At 38.6% G+C, this 25,000-nt stretch overlaps 1 protein-coding gene across 1 annotated transcript; it reads left to right on the forward strand.

Moving 5' to 3' along the window:
* The first annotated feature begins 18,958 nt into the window (after positions 1 to 18,958).
* LOC148806851 (uncharacterized) lies at positions 18,959 to 22,677 on the forward strand. The gene is made up of 12 exons (XM_088909594.1): positions 18,959 to 18,993; positions 19,165 to 19,449; positions 19,553 to 19,651; positions 19,894 to 20,041; positions 20,131 to 20,432; positions 20,536 to 20,743; positions 20,845 to 20,976; positions 21,090 to 21,220; positions 21,311 to 21,517; positions 21,605 to 21,661; positions 21,751 to 21,956; positions 22,052 to 22,677. The coding sequence occupies exons 1-12, from the start codon at positions 18,959 to 18,961 to the stop codon at positions 22,675 to 22,677; spliced, it is 2,436 nt and encodes an 811-aa protein (XP_088765720.1).
* Positions 22,678 to 25,000: the final 2,323 nt, after the last annotated feature.

Raw genomic sequence — 25,000 nt, forward strand, 5'->3', positions numbered from 1 at the left:
TCCTTGTTGTTCCAAACTTAATTCTAATCACTTCTAATTAGAGATTATTTTAAAAATAGTGAAATAAATGACTAATTTCACTAAAAATAATGTAATATAACTGATGTTTTTAACTTCATTGTAGTGTTTTAGAAACTACTATGTCTTCAAAAATGGTTATTTTTCACTCCTAGGAATGAAAGCTGTTGTTATATGATGTTTATTTTCAAATTTTGAAAAATCAAAGGATTCTAGCTTCCTCCCCTTACAGGCATAGGACACAGAGAACCTCATGGTTTTCCTAAAAATCTTTTTTTATGTTCCCTGGTGTTCCAAACTTAGTTTAAATCAATTTTAATTTGTTATTATGTTAAAAACAGGGTAATAAATTCCTAATTGGACTATAAATAATGTCATATTGTCTGCTATAAAACTGATGTTTTCAACTCTATTGTAGAGATTCTAGAATCAACTAATAGAGAATTGAAATAAAAAAGGGCATAAGAAGACATTACCAACAACGACCACAAGATGGAGATATTGTCCAGACATTACCAACAACGACCACAAGATGGAGATCTTGTCCAAAGAGGCAAGAAGGGCAAAGCCGCGATAAGGTAAAATCATTTTTTGAAAGAGATTGCTGTCAGAATGCACATCCGTATCCCAAACAGAATCTCTAGAAAAATATGATCATTTGTGAAAAAGGCAAACGAGTGTCTGCTACAATATGATTGCTACATATCTGCATTTGTTGTTTTTTAAGGAGTAAGAGTGCAGGGGGTTTAAACCTGCAATCCAGTGTAGTGAAGTATTTCACAACACTACCTCTAGCACCTCTGGAAATAAATCCTCATAATGATTATTGCCCTGGGCATGTACCAAAAAATCAGTGAGCATATATATATATCACTGTGTTGAAGCTAGAGACACAGAATAACTGCAAACACAGTGTTCCTGCACTTCAAACTGTTCCTTGAAGGGCTCTCAAACCCCGAATTTCAGATGCCTAGCTGTATCGCTGATGTGTTGCACCTCAGAATCACTTTTAAACCTTACCTCTGGTATCTTTAATCCCTATTGCTCAACGCATGGTAAAAGTATTGCATACATGTGTCTGAAAATGAGCAATGGGCCCCTGAGAGACTCATTTGCCTGTTTCACAAATGATCGTATTTTACTAGAGATTCTGTTTGGGATTCAGATGTGCATTCGGACAGCAATCCCTTTCAAGAAATGATACGTTCTGGATGAGGTCAAAGGTGCTGGAACACTGTATTTCGGATGCGAATGTGTGTCTCCTGCTTCAACGCAGTGGCATATATAGATGTGCTCCTGTAATGTCTTGGTACATGCCCAGGGCAGTAAGCAGTCTGAGGATATATTTCCAGACGGCATAGAGCAGTGAAGCAGTGAAGTAGTGCAACACACTGGATCATTATATTATTAGAATCTATTTGTTTAACATGCACGGGTCTGTCTCAATGGATGCAGTGCTCCTGAAAGGGCTCTCAAACCCTGCATTTCAGATGATTAGCTGTATCCCTCACATGTGGCACCTCAGAATGACTTCTACTTTATTCTGCTTAAATTATTACATTATACATAATTTGAGTTCATTTTTAAAAGTAAAAGGTAATGAAAGGAATGAAAGATATGTAGCAATCACATTGTAACAGGGGTGACAGTGACTTTTTGCTTGTACTAAGCATTAGTACCTAAGTCCACTAATGGACTTCTGGTACCTTTAGGGTACAGTGTTCCCTGAAGGGCTCTCAAACCCCGCATTTCAGATGCATAGCTGTATCGCTGATGTGTTGCACCTCAGAATCACTTTTAAACCTTACCTCTGGTATCTTTAATCCCTATTGCTCAACACATGGTGAAAGTATCGCATACATGTGTCTGAAAATGAGCAATGGGCCCCTGAGAGACTCATTTGCCTGTTTCACAAATGATCACATTTGACTAGAGATTCTGTTTGGGATTCAGTTGTGCATTCTGACAGCAATCCCTTTCAAAAAACGATACATTCTGGATGAGTTCAAAGTTGCAGGAACACTGTATTTAGGATGTCTTTGCAGATATTCTGTGTCTCTAGCTTCAACACAGTGATATATATATATATGCTCACTGATTTTTTGGTACATGCCCAAGTCAATAATCATTATGAGGATTTATTTCCAGATGTGCTAGAGGTAGTGTTGTGAAATACTTTATCACACTGGATTGCAGGTTTAAACCCCCTGCACTCTTACTCCTTAAAAACCAACAAATGCAGATATGTAGCAATCACATTGTAACAGGGGTGACAGTGACTTAATGCTTGTACTAAGCATTAGTACCAAAGTCCACTAGTGGACTTCTGGTACCTTTAGGGTACGGTGTTCCTTGAAGGGCTCTCAAACCCCGCATTTCAGATGCCTAGCTGTATCGCTGATGTGTTGCACCTCAGAATCACTTTTAAACCTTACATCTGGTATCTTTAATCCCTATTGCTCAACACATGGTGAAAGTATCGCATACATGTGTCTGAAAATGAGCAATGGGCCCCTGAGAGACTCATTTGCCTGTTTCACAAATGATCACATTTGACTAGAGATTCTGTTTGGGATTCAGTTGTGCATTCTGACAGCAATCCCTTTCAAAAAACGATACATTCTGGATGAGTTCAAAGGTGCAGGAACACTGTATTTAGGATGTCTTTGCAGATATTCTGTGTCTCTAGCTTCAACACAGTGATATATATATATATGCTCACTGATTTTTTGGTACATGCCAAGGGCAATAATCATTATGAGGATTTATTTCCAGATGTGCTAGAGGTAGTGTTGTGAAATACTTCAACACACTGGATTGCGGGTTTAAACCCCCTGCACTCTTACTCGTTAAAAACCAACAAATGCAATTCACTACTAAAAATTACTGCATTTTCTCCTAGAAAGAGCTCTCAATTAATGAAATGCCCCATTGAACTGGCCCTGATTATACAATGCAAGGAGAAGTCTTCTAAGCCAATACTTGTAACCAGAAAGAGGCTGTATTTCAATTATACAATATACAAAACAATACCATTTAACACAAAGATATAGTCCACACCTCAGCATGCACATGATGAGATTCTTGATATTAGATTAGTAAAAACAATATCAATGCACTGAGAGACGCTTAAGAATAAAGATGCATCAGCCTGACTGCATATTAGTTTTAAAGGGTTATCAGCAAATGCATTTAAAAGAAAAAATGTAAAGTCTTACCTCTTGATCGTAGTGGTGATTCAATATCCAGGACCTTAGTCAAGTCTCAGAGTTACTGTACCTCCTGTCTCAATTACAGGTGAAAAGTGAAAGGTATATTGCACTCAGCAGAAAGTTACCCCGAGCAAAGATTCCACCCATCCCAGAAAACAGCACTCCCCTTTGGCAAAGCAGTGGGTGGAGGAAGCCTTTGCTACCATTATCAAACACAGAAATCGTTATAATTTAATTTTAAAAACATGGCTAAGCATGGGTTTAAAGTATATTCAACGGTGCAGGTGCATTCAAAGAAATAGAGTTTCCCAAGCCCTCAGAAAGAATTACCATTTCTAAAGATGTCTAGTTTCAAGCATTAACATCCAAACTACCTGTCTTAGCTGGAGCAGGGAGTTTGCTAAGCCACCTGAAAGAATTACCATATCCAAAGATGTCTAGTTTCAAGCATTACCATCCAAAGTACCTGTCTTAGCTGGGCCAGGTAGTTTGCCAAGCCATGTGAAAGAATTACCATTTCCAAAGAAGTCTGTTGTAAGCCAGGTTCAATCATGACCATCCAAAGTACCGGTCGTCCCTTTGGGCGAGAGGGTTTCCTGTGTGTCTAGGATGTGTTCTTCCCTTAAACTTGGCCCTGATTATACAATAAAGGATAAGTAACCAGAAAGAGGTGGTATTTCGATTTTACAGTACATAAAAAATACATACATTCCACAGTGTTACAATATCACATTCCTGATATTAGATTAATTAAAAATATCAAGGCACTGAGGCTAATTAATAAAGATGCTTTTGACTGACTGGACCTTGGAGCAAGGTGTGTAAATTACAACAGACATCTTTAGAAATGGTAAATCTTTCAGGTGGCTTGGCAAATTTACTGCCCCACCTAAGACAGATACTTTGGATGTTAATGCTTGAAACTAGACATCACAACTGATCGTATTTTACTAGAGATTCTCTCTGGGATTCAGATGTGCATTCGGACAGCAATCCCTTTCAAGAAATGATACGTTCTGGATGAGGTCAAAGGTGCTGGAACACTGTATTTCGGATGCGAATGTGTGTCTGCATTTGTTGGTTTTTAAGGAGTAAGAGTGCAGGGGGTTTAAACCTGCAATCCAGTGTGATGAAGTATTTCACAACACTACCTCTAGCACATCTGGAAATAAATCCTCATAATGATTATTGCCCTGGGCATGTACCAAAAAATCAGTGAGCATATATATATATATATCACTGTGTTGAAGCTAGAGACACAGAATAACTGCAAACACATCATAAATACAGTGTTCCTGCAACTTTGAACTCATCCAGAATGTATCGTTTTTTGAAAGGGATTGCAGTCAGAATGCACAACTGAATCCCAAACAGAATCTCTAGTCAAATATGTTCATTTGTGAAACAGGCAAATGAGTCTCTCATGGGCCCATTGCTCTTTTTCAGACACATGTATGCAATACTTTTACCATGCGTTGAGCAATAGGGATTAAAGATACCAGATGTAAGGTTTAAAAGTGATTCTGAGGTGCAACACATCAGCGATACAGCTAGGCATCTGAAATGCGGGGTTTGAGAGCCCTTCAGGGAACACCGTACCCTAAAGGTACCAGAAGTCAACTAGTGGACTTAGGTACTAATGCTTAGTACAAGCATTAAGTCACTGCCACCCCTGTTACAATGTGATTGCTACATATCTTCCATTCCTTTCATTACCTTTTACTTTTAAAAATGAACTCAAATTGTGTATAATGTAATAATTTAAGTAGAATAAAGTAGAAGTCATTCTGAGGTGCCACATGTGAGGGATACAGCTAGGCATCTGAAATGCAGGGTTTGAGAGCCCTTTAAGGAGCACTGCATCCATTGAGACAGACCCGTGCATGTTAAACAAATACATTCTAATAATATAATGATCCAGTGTGTTGCACTACTTCACTGCTTCACTGCTCTATGCCGTCTGGAAATAAATCCTCAGACTGCTTACTGCCCTGGGCATGTACCAAGACATTACAGGAGCACATCTATATATGCCACTGCCCTGGGCATGTACCAAGACATTACAGGAGACACACAATCGCATCCGAAATACAGTGTTCCAGCACCTTTGACCTCATCCAGAACGTATCATTTCTTGAAAGGGATTGCTGTCAGAATGCACAACTGAATCCCAAACAGAATCTCTAGTCAAATATGATCATTTGTGAAACAGGCAAATGAGTCTCTCAGGGGCCCATTGCTCATTTTCAGACACATCTATGCAATACTTTCACCATGCGTTGGGCAATAGGGATTAAAGATACCAGAGGTAAGGTTTAAAAGTGATTCTGAGGTGCAACACATCAGCGATACAGCTAGGCATCTGAAATGCGGGGTTTGAGAGCCCTTCAGGGAACACCGTACCCTAAAGGTACCAGAAGTTTACTAGTACAAGAATTAAGTCACAGTCATCCCTGTTACAATGTGATTGCTACATATCTGCATTTGTTGGTTTTTAAGGAGTAAGAGTGCAGGGGGTTTAAACCTGCAATCCAGTGTGATGAAGTATTTCACAACACTACCTCTAGCACATCTGGAAATAAATCCTCATAATGATTATTGCCCTGGGCATGTACCAAAAAATCAGTGAGCATATATATATATAAACACATCCTAAATACAGTGCTCCTGCACCTAACAGTAACCCTAACCTACCTAATGATTTAAGTAGAATAGATTCTTATAATGTAATGATAAAGTGTGTTGCACTACTTCACTGCATCAAAGCTCTATGCCGTCTGGAAATAAATCCTCAGTCTACTTATTGCCCTGGGCATGTACCTATAAATCACTGAGCATATATATATATATCACTGTGTTGAAGCTAGAGACACAGAATCACTGCAAACACATCCTAAACACAGTGTTCTTGCACCTTTGACCTCATCCAGAACGTAACATTCTTCGAAAGGGATTGCTGTCCAAATGCACATCTGAATCCCAAACAGAATCTCTAGTAAAATATGATAATTTGTGAAACAGGCAAATGAGTGTCACAGGGGCCCATTCCTTATTGTTAGACACATATATACAAAGCTTTCACCATGCATTAAGCAATAGGGATTATAGACACCACAGGTAAGGTTAGAAGTCATTCTGAGGTGCCACATTTGAAGGATACAGCTAGGCATCTGAAATGCAGGGTTTAAGAGCCCTTCAGGAGCAATGCATCCTTTGAGACACACCTGTGCATGTTAAACAAATGATCATTTCCTTCAGCATTAGGGACTAAATATACTAAACGTATGATTCTAAAATGTTATTTTCACATATATTAATGTAATGTAATGCTTATGCTTTATAAACAAATCTAATTAAAAAAAGCTTAAGTTTTGTATTTATCTTGTACCATAGAACATGATTTTCTTTGTATTTCAAGCCCACAAAGTGTGCAAATGACGTACTACATGATATAAGGACGATTATCACATGCATATCGATATTATCTTTCTTATGAAAATGCATTCCTTTCATTACCTTTTACTTTTTAAAATGAACTCAAATTGTGTATAATGTAATAATTTAAGTAGAATAGATTCTAATCATATAATGATCCAGTGTGTTGCACTAGTTCACTGCTTCACTGCTCTATGCCGTCTGGAAATAAATCCTCAGACTGCTTACTGCCCTGGGCATGTACCAAGAAATTACAGGAACACATCAATATACAGTATATCACTGCGTTGAAGCAGGAGACACACAATCGCATCCTAAATACAGTGTTCCAGCACCTTTGACCTCATCCAGAACGTATCATTTCTTGAAAGGGATTGCTGTCCGAATGCACATCTGAATCCTAAACAGAATCTCTAGTAAAATACGATCAGTTGTGATGTCTAGTTTCAAGCATTAACATCCAAAGTACCTGTCTTAGGTGGGGCAGTAAATTTGCCAAGCCACCTGAAAGAATTACCATTTCTACAAATGTCTGTTGTAATTTACACACCTTGCTCCAAGGTCCAGTCAGTCAAAAGCATCTTTATTAATTAGCTTCAGTACCTTGATATTTTTTATTAATCTAATATCAGGAATCTCACCATGTGCACGCTGAGCTGTGGAATATATGTATTTTTTATGTACTGTAAAATTGAAATACCACCTCTTTCTGGTTACTTATCCTTTATTGTATAATCAGGGCCAAGTTTAAGGGAAGAACACATCCTAGACACACAGGAAACCCTCTCGCCCAAAGGGACGACCGGTACTTTGGATGGTCATGATTGAACCTGGCTTACAACAGACTTCTTTGGAAATGGTAATTCTTTCACATGGCTTGGCAAACTACCTGGCCCAGCTAAGACAGGTACTTTGGATGGTAATGCTTGAAACTAGACATCTTTGGATATGGTAATTCTTTCAGGTGGCTTAGCAAACTCCCTGCTCCAGCTAAGACAGGTAGTTTGGATGTTAATGCTTGAAACTAGACATCTTTAGAAATGGTAATTCTTTCTGAGGGCTTGGGAAACTCTATTTCTTTGAATGCACCTGCACCGTTGAATATACTTTAAACCCATGCTTAGCCATGTTTTTAAAATTAAATTATAACGATTTCTGTGTTTGATAATGGTAGCAAAGGCTTCCTCCACCCACTGCTTTGCCAAAGGGGAGTGCTGTTTTCTGGGATGGGTGGAATCTTTGCTCGGGGTAACTTTCTGCTGAGTGCAATATACCTTTCACTTTTCACCTGTAATTGAGACAGGAGGTACAGTAACTCTGAGACTTGACTAAGGTCCTGGATATTGAATCACCACTACGATCAAGAGGTAAGACTTTACATTTTTTCTTTTAAATGCATTAGCTGATAACCCTTTAAAACTAATATGCAGTCAGGCTGATGCATCTTTATTCTTAAGCGTCTCTCAGTGCATTGATATTGTTTTTACTAATCTAATATCAAGAATCTCATCATGTGCATGCTGAGGTGTGGACTATATCTTTGTGTTAAATGGTATTGTTTTGTATATTGTATAATTGAAATACAGCCTCTTTCTGGTTACAAGTATTGGCTTAGAAGACTTCTCCTTGCATTGTATAATCAGGGCCAGTTCAATGGGGCATTTCATTAATTGAGAGCTCTTTCTAGGAGAAAATGCAGTAATTTTTAGTAGTGAATTGCATTTGTTGGTTTTTAACGAGTAAGAGTGCAGGGGGTTTAAACCCGCAATCCAGTGTGTTGAAGTATTTCACAACACTACCTCTAGCACATCTGGAAATAAATCCTCATAATGATTATTGCCCTTGGCATGTACCAAAAAATCAGTGAGCATATATATATATATCACTGTGTTGAAGCTAGAGACACAGAATATCTGCAAAGACATCCTAAATACAGTGTTCCTGCACCTTTGAACTCATCCAGAATGTATCGTTTTTTGAAAGGGATTGCTGTCAGAATGCACAACTGAATCCCAAACAGAATCTCTAGTCAAATGTGATCATTTGTGAAACAGGCAAATGAGTCTCTCAGGGGCCCATTGCTCATTTTCAGACACATGTATGCGATACTTTCACCATGTGTTGAGCAATAGGGATTAAAGATACCAGATGTAAGGTTTAAAAGTGATTCTGAGGTGCAACACATCAGCGATACAGCTAGGCATCTGAAATGCGGGGTTTGAGAGCCCTTCAAGGAACACCGTACCCTAAAGGTACCAGAAGTCCACTAGTGGACTTTGGTACTAATGCTTAGTACAAGCATTAAGTCACTGTCACCCCTGTTACAATGTGATTGCTACATATCTGCATTTGTTGGTTTTTAAGGAGTAAGAGTGCAGGGGGTTTAAACCTGCAATCCAGTGTGATGAAGTATTTCACAACACTACCTCTAGCACATCTGGAAATAAATCCTCATAATGATTATTGACTTGGGCATGTACCAAAAAATCAGTGAGCATATATATATATCACTGTGTTGAAGCTAGAGACACAGAATATCTGCAAAGACATCCTAAATACAGTGTTCCTGCAACTTTGAACTCATCCAGAATGTATCGTTTTTTGAAAGGGATTGCAGTCAGAATGCACAACTGAATCCCAAACAGAATCTCTAGTCAAATATGTTCATTTGTGAAACAGGCAAATGAGTCTCTCAGGGGCCCATTGCTCATTTTCAGACACATGTATGCGATACTTTTACCATGCTTGAGCAATAGGGATTAAAGATACCAGAGGTAAGGTTTAAAAGTTATTCTGAGGTGCAACACATCAGCGATACAGCTAGGCATCTGAAATGCGGGGTTTGAGAGCCCTTCAGGGAGCACCGTACCCTAAAGGTACCAGAAGTCCACTAGTGGACTTAGGTACTAATGCTTAATACAAGCATTAAGTCACTGTCACTCCTGTTACAATGTGATTGCTATATATCTTCCATTCCTTTCATTACCTTTTACTTTTTAAAATGAACTCAAATTGTGTATAATGTAATAATTTAAGTAGAATAAAGTAGAAGTCATTCTGAGGTGCCACATGTGAGGGATACAGCTAAGCATCTGAAATGTAGGGTTTGAGAGCCCTTTCAGGAGCACTGCATCCATTGAGACAGACCCGTGCATGTTAAACAAATGATCATTTCTTTCAGCATTAGAGACTAAATATACTAAACGTATGATGCTAAAACGTTATTTTCACATATATTAATGTAATAAATGATTGCTTATGCTTTATAAACAAATCTAATTAAAATAAAAGCTTAAGTTTTGTATTTATCTTTTACCATAGAACATGATTTTCTTTGTATTTCAAGCTCACAAAGTGACCAAATGACGCACTACATGATATAAGGAAGATTATCACATGCATATCGGTATTATCTTTCTTATGAAAATGCATTCCTTTCATTACCTTTTACTTTTAAAATGAACTCCAATTGTGTAGAATGTAATAATTTAAGTAGAATAGATTCCAATAATATAATGATCCAGTATGTTGCACTGGCCTGGTCAGCCTGGCCTGGGGGATGGTGCACATAGCACTTTCAGTGCTGGAGGTGTTAATGGGGGAGGTGTTGGAGATTGGCAGCTGTGGGGGATGGCTGGGTGAGTAGCTATCAGGGTTTGTAGCTTTTCCTTTGCATCTTGTCCTCTGTGGCCATGATTAAGAGGGACGGCCGGGGGCATTCGTATTGCATTCGTAAATTGTATTTGTTGGTTTTTAAGGAGTAATAGTGCAGGGGGTTTAAACCTGCAATCCAGTGTGATGAAGTATTTCACAACACTACCTCTAGCACATCTGGAAATAAAACCTCATAATGATTATTGCCCTGGGCATGTACCAAAAGATCAGGGAGCATATATATATATCACTGTGTTGAAGCTAGAGATACAGAATAACTGCAAACACATCCTAAATACAGTGTTCCTGCACCTTTGAACTCATCCAGAATGTATCGTTTTTTGAAAGGGATTGCTGTCAGAATGCACAACTGAATCCCAAACAGAATCTGTAGTCAAATATGATCATTTGTGAAACAGGCAAATGAGTCTCTCAGGGGCCCATTGCTCATTTTCAGACACATGTATGCGATACTTTTACCATGCGTTGAGCAATAGGGATTAAAGATACCAGAGGTAAGGTTTAAAAGTGATTCTGAGGTGCAACACATCAGCGATACAGCTAGGCATCTGAAATGCGGGGTTTGAGAGCCCTTCAGGGAGCACCGTACCCTAAGGGTACCAGAAGTCCACTAGTGGACTTAGGTACTAATGCTTAATACAAGCATTAAGTCACTGTCACCTCTGTTACAATGTGATTGCTACATATCTTCCATTCCTTTCATTACCTTTTACTTTTTAAAATGAACTCAAATTGTGTATAATGTAATAATTTAAGTAGAATAAAGTAGAAGTCATTCTGAGGTGCCACATGTGAGGGATACAGCTAAGCATCTGAAATGTAGGGTTTGAGAGCCCTTTCAGGAGCACTGCATCCATTGAGACAGACCCGTGCATGTTAAACAAATGATCATTTCTTTCAGCATTAGAGACTAAATATACTAAACGTATGATGCTAAAACGTTATTTTCACATATATTAATGTAATAAATGATTGCTTATGCTTTATAAACAAATCTAATTAAAATAAAAGCTTAAGATTTGTATTTATCTTGTACCATTGAACATGATTTTCTTTGTATTTCAAGCTCACAAAGTGACCAAATGACGCACTACATGATATAAGGAAGATTATCACATGCATATCGGTATTATCTTTCTTATGAAAATGCATTCCTTTCATTACCATTTACTTTTAAAATGAACTCCAATTGTGTAGAATGTAATAATTTAAGTAGAATAGATTCTAATAATATAATGATCAAGTGTGTTGCACTGGCCTGGTCAGCCTGGCCTGGGGGATGGTGCACATAGCACTTTCAGTGCTGGAGGTGTTAATGGGGGAGGTGTTGGAGATTGGCAGCTGTGGGGGATGGCTGGGTGAGTAGCTGTCAGGGTTTGTAGCTTTTCCTTTGCATCTTGTCCTCTGGGGCCATGATTAAGAGGGACGGCCGGGGGCATTCGTATTGCATTCGTAAATTGCATTTGTTGGTTTTTAAGGAGTAAGAGTGCAGGGGGTTTAAACCTGCAATCCAGTGTGATGAAGTATTTCACAACACTACCTCTAGCACATCTGGAAATAAATCCTCATAATGATTATTGCCCTGGGCATGTACCAAAAAATCAGTGAGCATATATATATATATATCACTGTGTTGAAGCTAGAGACACAGAATAACTGCAAACACATCATAAATACAGTGTTCCTGCAACTTTGAACTCATCCAGAATGTATCGTTTTTTGAAAGGGATTGCAGTCAGAATGCACAACTGAATCCCAAACAGAATCTCTAGTCAAATATGTTCATTTGTGAAACAGGCAAATGAGTCTCTCTGGGGCCCATTGCTCATTTTCAGACACATGTATGCAATACTTTTACCATGCGTTGAGCAATAGGGATTAAAGATACCAGATGTAAGGTTTAAAAGTGATTCTGAGGTGCAACAGATCAGCGATACAGCTAGGCATCTGAAATGCGGGGTTTGAGAGCCCTTCAAGGAACACCGTACCCTAAAGGTACCAGAAGTTTACTAGTGCAAACATTAAGTCACTGTAACCCCTGTTACAATGTGATTGCTACATATCTCCATTTGTTGGTTTTTAAGGAGTAAGAGTGCAGGGGGTTTAAACCTGCAATCCAGTGTGATGAAGTATTTCACAACACTACCTCTAGCACATCTGGAAATAAATCCTCATAATGATTATTGCCCTGGGCATGTACCAAAAAATCAGTGAGCATATATATATATATCACTGTGTTGAAGCTAGAGACACAGAATAACTGCAAACACATCATAAATACAGTGTTCCTGCAACTTTGAACTCATCCAGAATGTATCGTTTTTTGAAAGGGATTGCAGTCAGAATGCACAACTGAATCCCAAACAGAATCTCTAGTCAAATATGTTCATTTGTGAAACAGGCAAATGAGTCTCTCAGGGGCCCATTGCTCTTTTTCAGACACATGTATGCAATACTTTTAACATGCGTTGAGCAATAGGGATTAAAGATACCAGATGTAAGGTTTAAAAGTGATTCTGAGGTGCAACACATCAGCGATACAGCTAGGCATCTGAAATGCGGGGTTTGAGAGCCCTTCAGGGAACACCGTACCCTAAAGGTACCAGAAGTCCACTAGTGGACTTAGGTACTAATGCTTAGTACAAGCATTAAGTCACTGCCACCCCTGTTACAATGTGATTGCTACATATCTTCCATTCCTTTCATTACCTTTTACTTTTAAAAATGAACTCAAATTGTGTATAATGTAATAATTTAAGTAGAATAAAGTAGAAGTCATTCTGAGGTGCCACATGTGAGGGATACAGCTAGGCATCTGAAATGCAGGGTTTGAGAGCCCTTTAAGGAGCACTGCATCCATTGAGACAGACCCGTGCATGTTAAACAAATACATTCTAATAATATAATGATCCAGTGTGTTGCACTACTTCACTGCTTCACTGCTCTATGCCGTCTGGAAATAAATCCTCAGACTGCTTACTGCCCTGGGCATGTACCAAGACATTACAGGAGCACATCTATATATGCCACTGCCCTGGGCATGTACCAAGACATTACAGGAGACACACAATCGCATCCGAAATACAGTGTTCCAGCACCTTTGACCTCATCCAGAGCGTATCATTTCTTGAAAGGGATTGCTGTCAGAATGCACAACTGAATCCCAAACAGAATCTCTAGTCAAATATGATCATTTGTGAAACAGGCAAATGAGTCTCTCAGGGGCCCATTGCTCATTTTCAGACACATGTATGCGATACTTTCACCATGCGTTGAGCAATAGGGATTAAAGATACCAGAGGTAAGGTTTAAAAGTGATTCTGAGGTGCAACACATCAGCGATACAGCTAGGCATCTGAAATGCGGGGTTTGAGAGCCCTTCAGGGAACACCGTACCCTAAAGGTACCAGAAGTTTACTAGTACAAGAATTAAGTCACAGTCATCCCTGTTACAATGTGATTGCTACATATCTGCATTTGTTGGTTTTTAAGGAGTAAGAGTGCAGGGGGTTTAAACCTGCAATCCAGTGTGATGAAGTATTTCACAACACTACCTCTAGCACATCTGGAAATAAATCCTCATAATGATTATTGCCCTGGGCATGTACCAAAAAATCAGTGAGCATATATATATATAAACACATCCTAAATACAGTGCTCCTGCACCTAACCGTAACCCTAACCTACCTAATGATTTAAGTAGAATAGATTCTTATAATGTAATGATAAAGTGTGTTGCACTACTTCACTGCATCAAAGCTCTATGCCGTCTGGAAATAAATCCTCAGTCTACTTATTGCCCTGGGCATGTACCTATAAATCACTGAGCATATATATATATATATCACTGTGTTGAAGCTAGAGACACAGAATCACTGCAAACACATCCTAAACACAGTGTTCTTGCACCTTTGACCTCATCCAGAACGTAACATTCTTCGAAAGGGATTGCTGTCCAAATGCACATCTGAATCCCAAACAGAATCTCTAGTAAAATATGATAATTTGTGAAACAGGCAAATGAGTGTCACAGGGGCCCATTCCTTATTGTTAGACACATATATACAAAGCTTTCACCATGCATTAAGCAATAGGGATTATAGACACCACAGGTAAGGTTAGAAGTCATTCTGAGGTGCCACATTTGAAGGATACAGCTAGGCATCTGAAATGCAGGGTTTGAGAGCCCTTCAGGAGCAATGCATCCTTTGAGACACACCTGTGCATGTTAAACAAATGATCATTTCCTTCAGCATTAGGGACTAAATATACTAAACGTATGATTCTAAAATGTTATTTTCACATATATTAATGTAATGTAATGCTTATGCTTTATAAACAAATCTAATTTAAACAAGCTTAAGTTTTGTATTTATCTTGTACCATAGAACATGATTTTCTTTGTATTTCAAGCCCACAAAGTGTGCAAATGACGCACTACATGATATAAGGACGATTATCACATGCATATCGATATTATCTTTCTTATGAAAATGCATTCCTTTCATTACCTTTTACTTTTTAAAATGAACTCAAATTGTGTATAATGTAATAATTTAAGTAGAATAGATTCTAATCATATAATGATCCAGTGTGTTGCACTACTTCACTGCTTCACTGCTCTATGCCGTCTGGAAATAAATCCTCAGACTGCTTACTGCCCTGGGCATGTACCAAGAAATTACAGGAGCACATCTATATACAGTATATCACTGCGTTGAAGCAGGAGACACACAATCGCATCCTAAATACAGTGTTCCAGCACCTTTGACCTCATCCAGAACGTATCATTTCTTGAAAGGGATTGCTGTCCGAATGCACATCTGAATCCCAAACAGAATCTCTAGTAAAATACGATCAGTTGTGATATCTAGTTTCAAGCATTAACATCCAAAGTATCTGTCTTAGGTGGGGCAGTAAATTTGCCAAGCCACCTGAAAGAATTACTTTTTCTAAAGATGTCTGTTGTAATTTACACACCTTGCTCCAAGGTCCAGTCAGTCAAAAGCATCTTTGTTAATTAGCCTCAGTGCCTTGATATTTTTAATTAATCTAATATCAGGAATATCACCATGTGCATGCTGAGCTGTGGAATGTATGTATTTTTTATGTACTGTAAAATCGAAATACCTCCTCTTTCTGATTACTTATCCTTTATTGTATAATCAGGGCCAAATAAATCTAAATCAGTGTCACCTGCTGGGTTCAAAACGCCTTCAGGAGACACCAAATAGGAGGCACTGGACTATAAATACCCATCCATGTTATAACACACTCACCAAGGGTTTTTTAGTTTAACTCTGAGCTTTGAGATATTTAATACCTATGGTACCCATATTCACCCTTTATTTAAGGGAAGTACACATCCTAGACACACAGGAAACCCTCTCGCCCCAAGGGACGACCAGTACTTTGGATGGTCATGATTGAACCTGGCTTACAACAGACTTCTTTGGAAATGGTAATTCTTTCACATGGCTTGGCAAACTACCTGGCCCAGCTAAGACAGGTACTTTGGATGTTAATGCTTGAAACTAGACATCTTTGGATATGGTAATTCTTTCAGGTTGCTTAGCAAGCTCCCTGCTCCAGCTAAGACAGGTAGTTTGGATGTTAATGCTTGAAACTAGACATCTTTAGAAATGGTAATTCTTTCTGAGGGCTTGGGAAACTCTATTTCTTTGAATGCACCTGCACCGTTGAATATACTTTAAACCCATGCTTAGCCATGTTTTTAAAATTAAATTATAACGATTTCTGTGTTTGATAATGGTAGCAAAGGCTTCCTCCACCCACTGCTTTGCCAAAGGGGAGTGCTGTTTTCTGGGATGGGTAGAGTCTTTGCTCGGGGTAACTTTCTGCTGAGTGCAATATACCTTTCACTTTTCACCTGCAATCGAGACAGGAGGTACAGTAACTCTGAGACTTGACTAAGGTCCTGGATATTGAATCACCACTACGATCAAGAGGTAAGACTTTACATTTTTACTTTTAAATGCATTTGCTGATAACCTTTTAAAACTAATATGCAGTTAGGCAGATGCATCTTTATTCTTAAGCGTCTCTCAGTGCATTGATATTGTTTTTACTAATCTAATATCAAGAATATCACTGTGTTGAAGCTAGAGACACAGAATATCTGCAAACACATCCTAAATACAGTGTTCCTGCACCTTTGAACTCATCCAGAATGTATCGTTTTTTGAAAGGGATTGCTGTCAGAATGCACAACTGAATCCCAAACAGAATCTCTAGTCAAATGTGATCATTTGTGAATCAGGCAAATGAGTCTCTCAGGGGCCCATTGCTCATTTTCAGACACATGTATGCAATACTTTCACCATGTGTTGAGCAATAGGGATTAAAGATACCAGATGTAAGGTTTAAAAGTGATTCTGAGGTGCAACACATCAGCGATACAGCTGGGCATCTGAAATGCGGGGTTTGAGAGCCCTTCAGGGAACACCGTACCCTAAAGGTACCAGAAGTCCACTAGTGGACTTAGGTACTAATGCTTAGTACAAGCAAAAAGTCACTGTCACCCCTGTTACAATGTGATTGCTACATATCTTTCATTCCTTTCATTACCCTTTACTTTTAAAAATGAACTCAAATTGTGTATAATGTAATAATTTAAGTAGAATAAAGTAGAAGTCATTCTGAGGTGCCACATGTGAGGGATACAGCTAGGCATCTGAAATGCAGGGTTTGAGAGCCCTTTCAGGAGCACTGCATCCATTGAGACAGACCCGTGCATGTTAAACAAATAGATTCTAATAATATAATGATCCAGTGTGTTGCACTACTTCACTGCTTCACTGCTCTATGCCGTCTGGAAATAAATCCTCAGACTGCTTACTGCCCTGGGCATGTACCAAGAAATTACAGGAGCACATCAATATACAGTATATCACTGCGTTGAAGCAGGAGACACACAATCGCATCCTAAATACAGTGTTCCAGCACCTTTGACCTCATCCAGAACGTATCATTTCTTGAAAGGGATTGCTGTCCGAATGCACATCTGAATCCCAAACAGAATCTCTAGTAAAATACGATCAGTTGTGATGTCTAGTTTCAAGCATTAACATCCAAAGTACCTGTCTTAGGTGGGGCAGTAAATTTGCCAAGCCACCTGAAAGAATTACCATTTCTAAAGATGTCTGTTGTAATTTACACACCTTGCTCCAAGGTCCAGTCAGTCAAAAGCATCTTTATTAATTAGCCTCAGTGCCTTGATATTTTTTATTAATCTAATATCTAATATCTAATCTAATAGCATGTGCATGCTGAGCTGTGGAAAGTATGTATTTTTTTATGTACTGTAAAATCGAAATACCACCTCTTTCTGGTTACTTATCCTTTATTGTATAATCAGGGCCAAGTAAAACTAAATCAGTGTCACCTGCTGGGTTCAAAACGCCTTCAGGGGACACCAAATAGGAGGCACTGGACTATAAATACCCATCCATGTTATAACACACTTACCAAGGGTTTTTTAGTTTAACTCTGAGCTTTGAGAGATTTAATACCTATGGTACCCATATTCACCCTTTATTTAAGGGAAGTACACATCCTAGACACACAGGAAACCCTCTCGCCCCAAGGGACGACCGGTACTTTGGATGGTCATGATTGAACCTGGCTTACAACAGACTTCTTTGGAAATGGTAATTCTTTCACATGGCTTGGCAAACTACCTGGCCCAGCTAAGACAGGTACTTTGGATGTTAATGCTTGAAGCTAGACATCTTTGGATATGGTAATTCTTTCAGGTGGCTTAGCAAACTCCCTGCTCCAGCTAAGACAGGTACTTTGGATGTTAATGCTTGAAACTAGACATCTTTAGAAATGGCAATTCTTTCTGAGGGCTTGGGAAACTCTATTTCTTTGAATGCACTTGCACCGTTGAATATACTTTAAACCCATGCTTAGCCATGTTTTTAAAATTAAATTATAACGATTTCTGTGTTTGATAATGGTAGCAAAGGCTTCCTCCACCCACTGCTTTGCCAAAGGGGAGTGCTGTTTTCTGGGAGGGGTGGAGTCTTTGCTCGGGGTAACTTTCTGCTGAGTGCAATATAACTTTCACTTTTCACCTGCAATCGAGACAGGAGGTACAGTAACTCTGAGACTTGACTAAGGTCCTGGATATTGAATCACCACTACGATCAAGAGGTAAGACTTTATATTTTTACTTTTAAATGCATTTGCTGATAACCTTTTAAAACTAATATGCAGTCAGGCAGATGCATCTTTATTCTTAAGCGTCTCTCAGTGCATTGATATTGTTTTTACTAATCTAATATCAAGAATCTCATCATGTGATTAATTGATTAATTGCAATAGTGTAACTGCAAATGAATATAGATGAGAATGTATGTTTGTTCATATGCAATGGCATGAGCAGTTTCTCATTGCAGTGGATTTTCAGGGCCAATTCATCTTCCATCTTATACTGAATATGAAAGGTAGTTGTTTCTATATGGACTCAGTCTTTGGAATTTGTATATATATATATTTCAGTGATCCCTCAGCCATTCCTTCTGTATTGTAATTCAATTTCTCTTTTAAAATTCCTTCCCCACTTCTAGGACCTGCAGTTGCTGAACTCCACAATGGCTCCTATTGGAAAGTCTGTGACTGAGACCAAGTAAGTGTTCACTTTTTTATGAAACCATTATTTATTTTGGAGCAATGACCAATTCTTATATAAATACAATGAAATCATTATGCTCAAACTATGAGAGAGAAAATTAAGGATAATTTAAGAAATCAGTCTTAGCTTGTTTCTATACACAGATGGTATAATTTATTTTCAAAGGAAACCCGCGAGGATTCCCCTGGTGTGCAAGATGTGCCTGAATACTTTTGATCAGCTTCCTGCTCACTTGAAGAGGGCGTGTATGAAGCACGCCACGGCAGAAGAGATCAGGATGGCCTCTCAACAGGCGAGGGAGGACATGATGAATCACCTGAAGAACGGGGTCATCGTGGATTACCACAGAATAGAAATTGTGTCTGGTGAGGCAAACAGGATAGCGGTTGTAAGACTGCTAGAGTCCTCGGGCCTTTTTGTACGTGGGAAGCCTGAAGACACATTGGCACGGTGAGATATTTTTAATATGTAAGGCTTCTGTAGTTTCTTTTTGAAATCACTGTTACAACATATTATGTAAAAGCATGTTGAAAAGAATCTACCTGCATTCCAGCGGCCCTGAGCAAGAGGCCACTGTCCAGGAGGAAGAGATGCCAGAGGCTGCTCCAGAAACTGAAGCAGAAGCGGAGGAGGAAGGGGAAGATGGGGAACAGTAAGACTCTCTGCTCAATAGGGTTTCTAGTGCTTTATTTTTTATTTGCACGTTGTATGTATAAAATTAGATTTTGTTTCACAGAGGCAAGAAAAAATGTAGCCTTAATTGGGATGTCAGTGAATTGGTAGATATACACATTCACACAGGGCCACATCTAAAGCCATTTTCTCCCAGAAGCCAACTAAGAAAACGGAAACACTTATAATACATGTAATTGTCCATGTGTCTTATATCTACAGGGTGTCAGTTAAAGGTAATCTAAAAGCTCTCCGAAAAAGAGTTGCCCTGGCTGGACTTTACAGAAAACACTCTCTTGATTCTCCTCTCCTGGCTGGCTTTAAACAATACCTTATCCAGGGCCTGGGAATGGTAAACTGCTCCAAGGAGGTAGGTATTTGGTACATGGTTTTACTCGGCTTAAACTTCACAGGATGTTGGTCATAAAAATAATGACTTTCTCTATATATGTTTTTCAGGTTGAAAATGTCTCCAGGTTCCTGTTTTTTATGGATCCATCAGATGTTTCCTTAAGTTTTCTGAAGGACCTTTCCAAAATGCAGACATTTGTTTCCCAGTTGAAGATGACTGGGTTGTCTCACCAGACCATTGCAGGTTATATCATTAATATCAGCAGATTCCTGCTCTTCATCCGAAAAAACACTAACCTGCAAGTGGAGGATCCCAGTCTAGCTAAGAGTTTAATAGACTTCCAGAGCAATCTAAAGGATATAAAAAAGAGAAACAACAAGAGTGTCAGACAGGAAATAACCAGAAAGAGGTACTTTACTTATTAAATGTTGGTTCAACTTGTACTTGCTTTTCTATTCAAACACATGAATTTTGCCTTTTGGAGGCTGATAGTATTGTTCTCTCTCCCCCAGACTAACACAGCTGCAGAGTCCTCCACCTAAACTAAGCGATTGCTTGAAGGTGTTGAGTGTTGCAAAGAAAGATGTGCAGCGGATACTGGGCAAGACACACGCCTCTGCAGACATCACCACAAGTGAACGGATTGTTGTGATGCTTTACCTGCAGGCCATTCTCCAGCTGAAGCACCTTCAGCGCCCAGGGGTGGTAAAGAATATGACAGTAAGCATCCCTTCATACAACCAAGAATTTTGATTATAGATGTTCTTTTCGAGAAATTGTTTTTAATTAATATTTGTACTAAAAAAATCTTCTGAATTCAGGTCCTGGATTGGATACGGCGAAAAATTGTTGTGAATAAAAGTGGGCAAAACAGGGTAATAATCTCTGTCAAAGAGCGCATGGCTGCAACTCAGCGACTAGCTTCCTTTGCACTAAATGAAGAAGAGGAAAAGGTGAGTTGAAGGTTATATTTTGATATTTCATTGCTAAAAACTGTCTTTAGCATTCAATGGTATGTGAAGAATACTGCATTTAAACTGCATTTTTATTTTTTTTATTTTCTCAGATGTTTCACTGCTACTTCATTAACTTACGCTGTGATGCAAACTGCAGGATGGAAATAGAACATTTTTTTGTGTATGCAGGAGGAGAACCAGTTCACAATCCTACCTATGATCTGCGAAGACTGCATGAGAAGTAAATTGAATTATATAATTATTTTGATGTATTTTCTTTTTACTTTTCTGTGGCTTGAAAACAACTATTTTATATATGTTTGTTTTGCAGGTACCACCTACCACTGATTACTTGCTATGTTGCAAGAAGGGCATTTGAAATGGAAATAAAGAAGCTACCTATTGATCAGAAAACTGTCCTGAATGATTATTTAGGTGTTTCAAATGGAACTGTTGAAAACCTAGCCAGAAGGCTGACAGATGAGGACATGTGCTCAGCCAGCGAACTAATTCATGGCATTGTAGAAGCAGGATCTCTGTAAGTGTCACAGTGATATCCAAATTCAGTATTTGAAAGTCAATATTTAGGATAAACATAAATTTCTCATATTTTTTTAAACTTCAGTTCATCATCAGGAGAGCAATCTTCAGGCTATGGACAAGAACGTACAGCTGCTATACGGTAAGTTTTAATTCAATATCCCTCTTTCAGTTACCTTTTAGCCACTCTGTCTTAGATCTGAGATATTTAAGTTTTCTTTTTATAAATAGGTCCACTGTGGCAGCTGCTGCATATAGATGCCCAAAGATGGATGATGCTGCAGCCTTCCAGAAGCTGATACAGATTTTTCCCGTGACATTAGATGGGCAGCCTCCTAGAAAGAAAGAGCGCCTGAGAGTGACCGGCATTCACGATCGCCACTGTTACAATAGATGGAGAGCTGAGCAGAGGAAAAGGAGGCAACAGAACATATTCGGTAAGAACAGGATTTCTTCCCTTTTTAAAGAGTAATATTTCAAGAGTCTATTACTGGATATATTCTTTGGGTGGATTTCTGATATCTCACTACAGATCAATACAATAGACGGTTACCAACAGAAAGCCAAGTGACCCATTATATAGAAAAAATGGGATGGTCAACCAATACACCAGCTGTGTCCGAGGTACTTCAGAACTGGAAGCCGCATGTAGAAGTCCAACCAAATGGCAAGGACATTGAAAATCTGGTAAAACTCCAAACCTGGAGAGGCCTGCACATCGTTGACGATCCTGTGAAAGGGAAGAAGGTTATAACTTCCAGGCGTTTCCAGAAGGGAGAGGTGGTATGTGATTACCATGGCAAGGTTATCACAAAGACAGCTGGAGAAGCCCTAATGGCACAGATGGCAGAAGGAGACATGGGATATCTATTCTTTTTTGATGGACCTAAACAAAAAATGTGCATTGATTCGCGTGAAGAACACTGCACCTGCCACCCGGATATGGACACAATTGGAAGGCGCATAAATCATTCAAACAAAAAAGCCAACCTCAGACCAATTAAAGAATCTTTTGTAATTGACGAAAAGACTGACATAACAATTCTGTTCTTGGCAAAAAGAGAGATTGTAGTGGGAGAAGAGCTCCTATATGATTACGGTGTCTCCAGGAAGTCGTTTAATGGAGAAGGACAATCTCTGGAGTGGTTGGACGAATGATCATAAAATAAAGCTTTTATCTCCTCTGCCTCTCCACGGCAGAGGAGATCAGGATGACCTCTCAACAGGCGAGGAAGGACATGATAAATCACCTGAAAAACGGGGTCATCGTGGATTACAACAGAATAGAGATCGTGTCTGGTGAGGCAAACAGGACAGTGGTTGTAAGACTGCTGGAGTCCTTGGGCCTTTTTGTACATGGGAAGCCTGAAGACACATTGGCACGGTGAGATATTTTTAATTTGTAAGGCTTCTGTAGTTTCTTTTTGAAATCATTGTTACAACATATTATGTAAAAGCATGTTGAAAAGAATCTACCTAATAAAATAAAATAAATATGCCAACCTGTATCACAATCACAAACCCCTACTCTTAAGGGCGCTCCAGCCCTTCCTGATTTGCCTCATTCCCCGCATCTGTTCCTTGTTCCTACCCTGTTTCAGTTCAACTTTAAAAGCCAGGTGCTCATTTCACTCGAGGCTCTGCACCTGATCTCCGCATCGTGTGAGCCCGGGTCCTGGTTGTGCCTGGCTCCGTTGTGTTTTTAGCTTCCTGCTCCTGTTCCTGTTCCATTTGTTACTGCTAAAAAATGCCACATGCTTTAAACAAAACAAAAAAAGATTTAAAGATGTGAACCATTTCTTAAATTTGTTGACACTATCTGAACAGCACAGCATTCCCAGAATGGACAATGGAGTTTTCAGCAGCATTAGACGGGCAGCCTCTTGGGAAGAGAGAAGGAATGAGACCGACTGGACTTCATTAATGACACCGTTCTTATTGAAAGAGAACAGAAAGATAAGTCTGGATAATAATTCTTACTCTGATTTTATTATTTTCTTTCATTATCTACAAAATAGATTTTTGATAAGCTTCTTTTGAAACTGCCCAACATTACCAAACAGAAGAATGTTTCGGCAGGACACCATTTGTGCATCAAAAGCACTGGAGAGGTATATATGACAGCCTATTTTCTGCCACTGAAATACTAATTGCTTCATTTCAGTTCATCCTTAGGCGAGCAGAAGAAAAAGAAGTTTGATGGAATTAGATGGAATTCCTCTTGGGAAGAAAGATAACAGAGACTGACTGGACTTCAAGAACAGCACCTTTCTGATTCACAGCGAACAGAACACAAAAGATGAGTCTAGGGAACAATTGCTTTATTTTCTTAATTAAAATTTCTGAAAAGTTTAAGGACAACAGCAATGAACATTGTTAATGAGTTAGAGGTTAGATAGACCTGTATTTCCAGTGGTTTGTCATTTCAACAATGTTTTAAAATTGAATTTCTATAAAGTGGACACCCTTGACATACACAAAATGAAACCATTTCATTTTCATTTTGGAGCTAAACTGCAGGAAACATTTTTTCAGTAAACTGTTAAAAGCATATTATGGTCTGAAAGCCAAGATATTATTTGTGACCACATTAATTAATTACTTTTTAAACTGTAAAGCAATAATCTGCCAACATGGCTAGTTTCTATCACTGAGCTGGGATTTCTAGTTACGACAGAGATCAGTTTCTTAAACAGAATAAAATAAAATTGTCTCCATCCTGGAAATTCAGTCACGAATTTGAATAGGGCTTATGGCATTTGATCAGTTTCACAGCCTAATTGTACTGTATTCGTTTTTTAAATGATTCACAATTGTGAATATTAGAAATATTAATGCACAGAGTTCCTTAGGCTTTTATTTTTTAATTTTGTTGTCAACACAATCATAATGATTATGCATATGCTATTTTTTGTAGCTGTCACCTGCCATTCACTACCAGAAAAGATGCAAGGATGTACATGAAGAGGTGTGATGACCACGACGACAGTGCCGTGGCTCAGGACGAAATCACAAATTTTCACCTGCCTAACACCTTTGGAAGAAGAAATCAATAATACAGAAAAACCTCCAAACTATTTTTCTAATTGTATTATGTTAGCATACCCAGAGGGGTTGGGCTGCCAGTTGATCTTGGACCCCTAGAGGTTTTTTTTTCCTCCTAACTAAGGAGTTTTTGGTTCCTCTCCTCAGTTATCTTCTGGCTTTTACTCTTTCACATCATCTATCATCACCCAGCTATGTTAAGTGCCTCAGGTCAACCTTGTTATGAAAGATGTTATATAAAAATCAATTGAATTTAATTGTACTAGTTGTGAATGCTGTCATATTTTATTGCCATAATTTATATAAAAAATAATAAACATTATTGTGCAATTAGCTTTTTCAAGCTTTTGATTATCTATATAATTTCAATACAACTTCTAATTGTGATCATCATGAACAACGACTGCTTCTTGTTTTGGGATTAAAATAATTTTTT

This window comes from Atractosteus spatula, unplaced genomic scaffold, assembly GCF_055471065.1.
Source record: "Atractosteus spatula isolate fAtrSpa1 unplaced genomic scaffold, fAtrSpa1.hap1 Scaffold_46, whole genome shotgun sequence".
NCBI classification, from domain to species: Eukaryota; Metazoa; Chordata; class Actinopteri; order Semionotiformes; family Lepisosteidae; genus Atractosteus; species Atractosteus spatula.